The following is a 10567-nucleotide window of genomic DNA, read 5'->3' as shown; positions in this document are numbered from 1 at the left end:
GTGGCTAGCTAATCCTCTGACCCTCTCCCCTTATACTGCCATAAATGAAGATTTCACTGTGAATTTTGTATTGTACTACTACCCTGAACTCTGTCAAATTTATGATGTTTGGAACTATAGTACCAACCTCCCACGATTGATACCCATGTCAGACGCATTTTGCAATGCCTAGTATAAGGTCTGTATGATGCACTCTCTCCTTTCCGCTATAAGCTGCAACAGGAGCATTCTGTATTTTGTGTTACTGTTCTGTCTGACTTTATGCATGCATGTTAAAATGCAATAAAAAATATTAAAAAAAAAAAAAAGAAAGAAGTAGTAAAAAGGGAGGCTGCCATTACTGATCAAGAAAATGCTAACCCGGCTTTTATAATGACCTTCCTAGCATGAAGTACTGACCTCTAGCAAGTATGTAGATAAGGGCTTCTGATTATTCTGGATCTGTAGGTTTAATCCAGATCATCTAATAAATTCAAAGTACTTAAAGTGTTATTAAAACGTAGGGCCCTGCATCCACTATATCTGGTCCCCCCAAAGTACAGAGAACATGAAAAGGCAATTATTTTCGTAAATATAAACTGTTAAATACTTTCTCATCAGCAGTATATAGCAGTCTAGTGACTTCTATGCATGTCCGGTTAAAGCTTGTAGTTTTTATTCTCCTCTGACTGTCCTAGGAGGCTGCAGGACCCCTGGCCCTCTGTCTGGGCATTGCTGATCACATGTACCCTCCTGGAACCCAAGTTCTTTTGACCCTACTTTGCCACTTAGGCAAAGGAGTGCCCATAGTTCTGCAAACTGTATTCAGCTGACAGCAGGCTAAAGCCCCCTCACCACTGGCATAACTCAGCTGGTCCAGACTCTAGATAGATCCCGACTAGTGTCCTAGATAACATGAGTAGCAACTGGCTCAGCTTATCAGCGTACCGCTAAAGCACCTGAGCCAGCCACTCCCGCCCCCCCTCCACAGCCTGGGGTTTGGGGCAGAGCAGAGCGACAGTCACCAACTTTCTGCTCACTGGACGCTGAAAACCAATCAAGTATCTGCTTGTTCAGTTCTTGGTGTGGAGGCGGCAGGGGACATATGCTGCATCCACCTAGGTGGGTATGCAGCATCGGTCCTAGTTATTATGCTGCCTTTTGACTTCTCTTTGAAGTCAAAAGACAGCATAATAACTAGGTTTTTTTTTCCCTTTCTTTAAAAATACACATGGGAAGTCAAAAACACCCCTAAGATTTTATTTCCAATATTCCAAATTTAACAAAAAAAGCCTGTGAAAACCATGTTTGCCTTATGTTATGTCTGGCCCCACGTAGGATGGTGATGTTGCATCTACTGACTATCAGATGCACAAATTCTATGTCTCTACCCTTTTACACAATCACTAATGACTAATGTCCAACATGATTGAAGCCAGGACTGACATAGAATTATAACAATTTTATAAAGAACAGTCTTAAAAATGTAATACTGTTTTATTTGCCTCAAAAACATTTCAGCATTCTAAACAAACATAAAAAAAAACAGAACAATGCAATGCAATTTATAAGCACAGAATGTTTTTCAACTCAGTATTCCTGTACTCAGTCTTCACTTTAGGGTGAAGATGTGCCTACAGTCTTTGTTTAAAAAAACTACTGCACTTCTCTAAATAAAAAAAAAAAAATTATTATATATAATAAACCCATACATTTCTCATGCCAGCTGAACTCCTTTCAACAACTAACAGCAGAAATCTATTTCACTATATACAGAAAGACAACTTTTAAGCTAAATAGACGCCCGATGTAGTGTAAGTCTTGACGTGCATGCTTTGGGCCAAAATGACAAACCCAAAATGGATTTTTTTTTTTAAGCCAGGGATGTTCTTAAACCCTGAGGTACTATCAGCTCCAAAAATATGCACCATAAGAATTTGTCTAGTTTACAGATTACAGATATGTACAGTTTATAACCCAGGATTTTCTAAATAACCATTTAGTAACACCTTAAATTAAAAGGGAAAAAAAATGCTTGAAACATTTTTAAATGCTTTGATACACCAACAGCAAAGTGCACAGAGTGAGGAGAACACTAGAGCGCCCGTTTTTAAAAATGTTTTGAAATATGTACAGCTTTGATACAGTTTCAGATTGCTCGTTTTACACACACAGCTATGTAATGTAAACCAGTTACAACTCCAAGAGCATCATTTTTGAAACTATGATATCAGAACCCAAATTTTTGCAATTAAACCTAATAAACGGCAGTTGACCATCATATAAGATGGCAGCCGAAGGTGGTTCCCCCTACTCTATGAGATTCACAATTGTACAACTTCATTCATCATCCTCTTCGTCGTCATCTTCCTCCTCGTCTTCATCATCTTCTTCATCGTCGTCATCATCCTCTATTTTTTTTCTGGGCAACTTAGGAGCACACTTAGCACCGTCAACTTTTCCTTTGGATTTGTAGTCGGCAACATCCTTTAGGAAAAATTTGGAAAAAGGTCAGTTACTGCATGGAACAAGCCATCTTTGAGAAGCGATATTGTCTAAACCGCAAGATTCAAGAAAATAACTGCTGGCACCGAGACAAGTTGTATGGTAAAATCATGCATTAACCTTGGGGGGTGGCTGGTTTTCATAGATATTAGCTAACCCACTGCTATGACATTGTGAAAGGGAAGAGTTGAGTTACAATTCTTTTACGCATTTGGTGCACTGGAAAAAGAAATATAAAGTTCACTTTAAAGTAGTAAAAGTATTACCTTTTCATATTTCTCTTTCAGCTTGCCAGCCTTAATGTTGTAGGGTTGCTTCTCACCATCACTCAGGTTGTTCCACATCTCACCTAATTTTTTTGCAACATCACCGATGGAGATGCCAGGATTTGTGGATTTGATTTTGGGACGGAATTCTGAGCAGAATAGGAAGAATCCAGATCTATGGGAGAAGCAAAAGTTATTGGTTACTTCCAGACCAGCAACACATTTTGTTATATCTGCACAAAGCTTACTTTAAGGCCTTTTAAGGGGAGGGAGTCTGGTTTTAACAATACAAAATATAACTTACGGTGGCCTCTTTGGGGCATTTGGATCCTTCTTCTTCTTGCCTCCCTTAACAGGTCCGAAATCTTTCATTTCTCGGTCATATCTCACTTTGTCTGCCTTTGCCATATCGTCAAACTTAGACTTCTCTTTTGCGGACATAGTCTGGCAAAGAAAAGCCATTTTTAGCAACTAAACATATCCGTTAAAGAAACAAAAACCTGTTCTTGTCGCAGAATATACATACCTTCCATCTTTCAGAGCACTTCTTTGAAAACTCTGCAAAGTTCACAGGGATTTCAGGATTCTTTTTTTTGTGTTCCTCACGACACGTCTGCACAAAGTAAGCATAAGCAGACATCTTGCCTTTAGGCTTCTTCGGGTCACCTTTAGCCATTTTGAATCTGTAATTAAAATATAAAAATCAATACTTTAGATGGAAGCTGATACACTTAAAGATTTAGAATATGGTGCTTTCAATCATCTGTCTGAACATAGGAAAAAAAAAAAAAAAAAAAAAAAGATGAATAGAGAGATCTCCATCTGAGAGAGTAATACATTTTTATATATATATATATATATATATATATATATATATATATATATATATATATATACATATATATACACACATATACACACACACACACACACACATTTTTAAACAAAATAAAGCATTTTCATTGTTGGCTCCACATCTGAAAATGTTAGTTGCCCTATGGCTACGGTGATGTTTCAGCTTTGAGACATCCCGAGGAACTAACCCAAAGCAGGCATGTAGATCAGGATGACTAGAAGACTAGAAGTCCTTATCTGCATACTTGTCCCAGGGATAGAGAGATGTAGATAGAGCTATAAAGAATCTCTATACACATACATACAGTGGGTTTTGTAGCGCAAAAATAAATAAAAAGTTGACCCATAGGAAATGTTAAAGACAGGTTCACTTGGCAAATATGACAATCAGGCATTTTGCTCACTGCAACTGAAATGCAGTACAAGCCGATGATCTGAAGGGGGCGCTTCAATAAACATATTGGCCAATGACAACAAGTTGTGTGTCAATAGCTCCGCCCACCAAACTGACCAAAAACAGGGAAGGACCAATGAAAAACTACATTGGCTCTTTAAAAAAATATATTGAACAGGAAGAAAATAAATAAATAAAAAAAAAACCACCACAAAAGTGGAAAAAAAAAAAAAATCGGCAACAAAAGAAAAAAAAAAAAAAAAAAAAAAAAAAAAAAAGGGGGGGGGGGGGGGCAGGGTCTTTGTTTTCCCGAGAAAGAAAAAAAAAAAAAAAAAAAAAAAAAAAAGGGGGGGGGGGGTAGAGAAGGTCTAAAATATACAAATTTACAACACAGAGCACTAAAACATAAAAATCTAATATAAGTAGGGTTAGATAAGGTCATCCCAAAAAAGCAATAATGAATAACCCCTCTCCCTGGATATAATAAAATTTGTGGTAATAATAATTCTAATGATGGGGGTTGGTGTGTGTAGCGCTGCCGTAGTCCGTGGCGGGCACAGCCCCAGTCCCTCTGCATAGAGGCTCTGCACTGGGAGGGAGAAGCGGAGACAGGTCACCAATAATTCATCTTCCATTTTGTGGAAAGCTTGTTGATGAAAGAAAGTGACCCTGAAATGGTGTGTAGAAGATTGGGGTGCGGGGTGTGTGGGGGTTCGGGTAGTGGTGGGGTGCAGGGTGTCCCCCCTCGGTGTACATAGAGAGGCGGCCGGTCCTTCCATTCCTCTCTATCTAGATCTCTCTCTCCGCTTTGCTCTCCATTCACTAAAATGGCTTCTTCTCCTCTCCCCTCAGTACACAGCCTGCAATGCACACAGCGCGCATTTCCCGCCGGCACTGCTCCGCTCTGCCCGCACCGATCCGGACCGGTCCGGTGTCCCCAGAAAGAGCAGGCGATTGTCTCTCACAATCGGTTGTCCCCGTAGAGCGGGTCCCCCGGGGAGGGCGGCAGTGGCCGGTTTTCGGAGCGCCCCCCCCCTCCTCCTCCCTCCCTCGTCGTTGAGGCTTAGCGCAATCCCATGTATAACAAAGAGCTGCGATCAGCCATGACAGGCAGAGGGGGGGGCGGCGGGGAAAAGTACCGGAGAGACACACCGGACCGCCAACAACACCCCAACTGGCGGGAGACGGGAGGGGACAGGGCGGGGAGCAGGGTGGGGGGGGTCGGAGGTTCCGGGGTACGGGGGGGGGGGGGAGGAGGAGATGAGAACCGACATTTGTTTTAGGCACCGGGGACACCCTCTCCTTTTCTCCCTCACACACCGACCGACCGGGAGAGGGGGGGCACCGGGGAGATAAGAGCGGGTCACCCTCCCCCCACCCCGGTCACCCCCCCCTTCCTCCCAAGACAACAAGGAGATGACAGGGACAGCCATGATACTGCAGACACACCGAGCCCTCCAGGGGCCACACTCCGCTCAGGGGCCACACCGTACACCTCATCCATTCTACACCACACCACACACACGGGGCTTCTACCCGTCCGCGGGATCCCTACCCCTCACACACATAATTCTACCACACAGCCCGACCACCACCACACAGCCCGACCACCACTAGAGAACGGCGCTAGAAGTGAGCCCGGGGCTCCCCGGACTTGTCCCCCCCCCCCGGTCCCCTCACACACACAGACCGTGCTGGACCTACCTGTATTGTTCGCCTGGTGTGAATCCTGCGCACGCCGCTCACAACTAAAAGCTTGACTCGCAACCTCGCGCTAGCTTACTACGAGAACGAGCTGATTGGCTAGAGCGCACTCCCCGTTTAAAACAACCTCCCAGCCCGGTCATTGGGCCGGCGCCTCATCAATATTCACCACGCCCACCAATCCCATTGGACGCCGCTCCGGCGACGTCATTCATTCAAAAAGAACACCCGCCTGGGGATATGGAACGAAGGTGCAAAACACGGGCAGTGTTTTCCTATTGTAATGTGTGTGTGGAGCGACGTCACGCTGTGTACACTGTGTGCAGAGCCCCGCGCTCAGCGCCCATTGGAGAACAACACCCACTCTATTATAGACTGCAATCAACATACTTAGAACGGGCCTGCTATGTGTTACCGGATCTAGTATGAGCAAAGAAACCTACACTTCATAATTCCTCCCTGGAAGGTTTACTATTATATATCTCTTCTACAATAAAGCCCTATTCACACCATAATAGTCATTTATTGCTGCACATGGAATAAAAATCCACCAAAAAAAAAAAAAATCCACGTTTTGATATCCAATTCTATGCATGGATGAAGTTTTAAAAAGCGTATGCGCAGAAACCCGTACTAATATTTCTTTATTCTAGGCACCAAAATGCATTCATATACATATATGCTCACATGGATGAGGCATCAGTCACACGTCACACACCCCCGAGCGCAGGCACTTCACCCCAACCTCCGAGCGCAGGCACGTCATGGTCACCCCCCTCACCAAGCGCAGGCACATCATGGTCACACACACACCCCCCCCCCAGCGCAGGCACGTCATGGTCACACACACCCCCCCCCCCCCCCCCAACGCAGGCACGTCATGGTCACACCCCCCTCACCGAGCGCATGCACGTCATGGTCACACACACACACCCCCCCCCCCAGCGCAGGCACGTCATGGTCACCCCCCCCCCCCCCCCAGCGCAGGCACGTCATCGTCATCCCCCCCCCAGCGCAGGCACGTCATCGTCATCCCCCCCCCAGCGCAGGCACGTCATCGTCATCCCCCCCCAGCGCAGGCACGTCATCGTCCCCCCCCCAGCGCAGGCACGTCATCGTCATCCCCCCCCCAGCGCAGGCACGTCATCGTCATCCCCCCCCCAGCGCAGGCACGTCATCGTCATCCCCCCCCAGCGCAGGCACGTCATCGTCATCCCCCCCCCAGCGCAGGCACGTCATCGTCATCCCCCCCCCAGCGCAGGCACGTCATCGTCATCCCCCCCCAGCGCAGGCACGTCATCGTCATCCCCCCCCCAGCGCAGGCACGTCATCGTCATCCCCCCCCAGCGCAGGCACGTCATCGTCATCCCCCCCCAGCGCAGGCACGTCATCGTCACCCCCCCCCAGCGCAGGCACGTCATCGTCATCCCCCCCCAGCGCAGGCACGTCGTCGTCACCCCCCCCCAGCGCAGGCACGTCGTCGTCACCCCCCCCCCAGCGCAGGCACGTCATCGTCACCCCCCCCAGCGCAGGCACGTCATCGTCACCCTCACCCCCACTGAGCGCAGGCACGGCATGGTCACACACCCCCCCAGCGCAGGCACGTCATGGTCACCCTCACCCCCCAGCGCAGGCACGTCATGGTCACCCTCACCCCCCAGCGCAGGCACGCCATAGTCACCCCCACCTCCGAACGCAGGCTAGTCAGTCAACCCCGAGCGCAGGCATGAGCTTGAAGTAGACATGTGAGATTCATAGCTCTACAAATCAAAATGCCAAACAAAAATTTTCATTATTCAGATGTATACAAAAATCCCCAAATCACAATAGTAACCAATTCTCAACAAATCCGAAACATAATTAATTTGGATCCATGTTTTTATGTTGCATTAACAATTTTCATTATTATAAAAATGCAGTACATATTAAATAGAAAAATACTGCAATAAATACAATAAGGTATAAAGGTGAAACCAGGAAGATTCCTTCCTATTGTGTTTGGGTTGGATGGAGGTGGATCCATCAAAATATCCAAATCCTAACATAATTAATCCAAAATAAAATTTCGTTTTATTCATTATGCTAGGATTCGGAGATTCTGATAAATCCACCCACATCCAACCCAGAGTGCATAAGTACTCTCCCAATATAAATTGGACAAGAATCATCCAAACCCTTTCAGCATCTCTTTGGAGTATGGGAGGAAACCAGGGTACTGGAGGAACCCTACAAAAGTACCAGAGAACATACAGACTCCATGCAGAAAGTGTCCTGACAAGGATTTGAAACCCAGTGGTGCATGGCAAAAATTCTAACCACTAAGCCACTGTGCTACCTAATCAAAATATACCAGTACATATTCTTCATATATAAACAGCAAAATGTCAAACATGCATAAACCTTGTATCCTGGGTTCTATGGTCTTAACCTCTTAACACCCACGTAACACATATATGTTGGGTGCCAAAAAGGGTTGCCTTTTGACCACTTTCTGACTGCACTATAGCCAAATGATGGCTACAGAGCAGCCAGCCAGTTCTGGGAGGCAGTCATGTGACATCCTTCCGTGATCGCACCACGCTCTGATCCTCTGTCCTCTGGACACTGCAGGTCACAGATTGGCTCTTTAGCTCAGATGTGTGAAATCACAGCTGATCACAATGTAAACAGAAGCCGGTCATCAGCACCCCTTTCCTCAAGCTGACAGCATGAGGAAGGGAGAAGAGTCAATAACCGGCTTCTGTAAAAAGGGACATGTACACTGATAATCAGTGCAGTCCCAACAGTACCTCATCAGTGCCCATTAGTGTCGCCTACCAGTGCAGACTCAATGCCTCATCAGTGCCCACCCATCAGTGCAGAAAAATTACTTGTTTGCAACATTTTATAACTATGAAAAAGTTGGGGGGGGGGGTTCACAATTTGGTGATTTTTTTATTTTGCTAAACACACCCCAGTGGTGAACAAATACCACCAAAAAAAAAAAAATTGTTTGGGTACAGCACTGCATGACCGCATAATTGTCATTCGAAGTGCAACAGCGCTCACCTTCACCACTCCAGAAAACGCAAGCATGTATTGGTGTCAAATATAAACGGGCATTCTTGTGTTTTATTAGAAGTATTTATCAGCATCCAGATTGTACATGGTTTAAAAATGAAATCTTTAGTGCCTGCTTAAAATTAACTTTGGGACCATTCACACCTATGCGAAAGAATGTTACATATCACACAATTCAATGCAGTGCATTGCTATTCATGATTGGTGGCACCACAGCCACCATACAGTAGCCAAGACCCAACATACCACAATGCACAAACTGTGCATATACAGAGAGTATATTTAAGGTGTCTTGGGAGGGGGATTTAAAAAAAATTTGTACTTAAGGAACCACAACAGACTGTATAGGTGTAAATAGACCCCTTCTGGCTGTAGTCCGTTTTGGTGCTTACTTAGGCCAGCGACGGACAATACTTTACAGATTGGCTTTCAGTAGTTAAATCATCTCCTTTGGTTTTTTTTTCGGCCTCAAACTATCCTTTTGTGTTGTCCGTTCTTTTATATGTCATTTTCCCCTGATAGTTTATGATTCATTTTGCTGAAGGAAATTTCAAATGTGGAACAAGTAATTTTTGCTGGCTTCAGGAAGCAAAAACTTGTGTAGCCACGCCCCAGCAGGGGTTGCCAAATGTAGTGGTTCACCTGTCACCCTGCATCCATCTCTCAGACACTCAGACAGAGCAGTCCAGAAGCTTTGTTTTTTTGTTTTTATTGAGGGAATTGAACTTTGATGGGATGCCCATTTAGTGCAACTTGCTTGGGACTCATACACTCCAGCACAAACTCTTGCTTAAGACCTTCACTCCTCCAGCACTTCACTTGCTGCATACCGTTACTCCTCCAGACTAGCTAGCACCGCATAGTTAGGCTTGACACCAATTCAGCCAGGCCTCAGTGAACTCCCTTTTGCAGGCAGGGGCCTTGGGCCCCTGTGGTGTAGAAATAGTTCAGGTTTCCTCTATTCAGCTACCAATCCCAGATAGATCTCTTCAGGCCCCACCAGCCAGCCTGGTTGCAATGACCGCTCCCCACTGCCCTTCCCACAGTCTTCTCTTCTGGTTCTGCACCCATCTAAAACTGCAATCTCCCAGTTCTCAGGCGTGCCTCCCAGTCCTCCCGACTGAATCACTCACCAGCCCTCCAGGCTGCAACCAGTTGTCTTCCCTGGAGTTTAATAGTGTTTTCTCCTGCTGTCCTCTCCTTGCTCTCTCATGTGCCTCTCCTTCCAGGATCTCTTCCCCCCTCGGCTCACCCCCCCCCCTCCCATACTGGGGAGCTCCCTGTGGACCCCGACAGCCTCCACACTCTCTCACGCCTGCTCTTCCACCCAACAACCCCTTCCCCAGCTAGACTGACCCTGGGTATTTAAGGAGGCCTGCCCCCTGCCAATCCAAGTTAGGGATTGGCCAGGGCTCCTTAGAATACCCCAGGCAGCTCCACCTCTCTACCTTTCTATCTAGCACCTTCCAGAAAGGAGGTAACAGTGATGCTACCTATGAGTCACCCAACCTTGCGCCACTACCGGTTAGCGTTGCCACCTTTTCTTCAGGTCAAACCCTAACACTGCAGCGTCGCACAGCAATTTTTTTTCATAGTATGCATAGATTAACTTAATAGCAACATCTATGCATAGTTTATCACAAGAGTCCCCCTTTACATCAGAGTCCACAGAATTTCCCTTTTACATCTGAACTTGCAGAGTTCCCTTTCACTGTAAGGGGGGGGGGGGGGGGGGGCTCTGCAGACTCTGATGTAAGGGAGAACTCTGGGGACTCTAATATAAGGGATGCTCTGAGAGGACTCT

General features: G+C 46.1%; 1 protein-coding gene across 1 annotated transcript; it reads right to left on the bottom strand.

The window, feature by feature from the left end:
- Positions 1–1457: 1457 nt before the first annotated feature.
- HMGB3 (high mobility group box 3) lies at positions 1458–5859 on the bottom strand. The gene is made up of 5 exons (XM_073599288.1): positions 5704–5859; positions 3277–3433; positions 3055–3194; positions 2751–2925; positions 1458–2466 (listed from the first exon to the last, which is right to left on the bottom strand). Exons 2-5 carry the CDS (start codon positions 3424–3426, stop codon positions 2320–2322), a joined length of 612 nt encoding a protein of 203 aa, XP_073455389.1. The 5' UTR covers positions 3427–3433; positions 5704–5859; the 3' UTR covers positions 1458–2319.
- Between the last annotated feature and the right edge of the window lie 4708 nt (positions 5860–10567).

This window comes from Aquarana catesbeiana, linkage group LG09 (genome assembly GCF_042186555.1).
Source record: "Aquarana catesbeiana isolate 2022-GZ linkage group LG09, ASM4218655v1, whole genome shotgun sequence".
NCBI lineage: Eukaryota > Metazoa > Chordata > Amphibia > Anura > Ranidae > Aquarana > Aquarana catesbeiana.
Note: the sequence above shows the minus strand (reverse complement) of the source record. Positions and strands in the feature narration are given on the sequence as shown.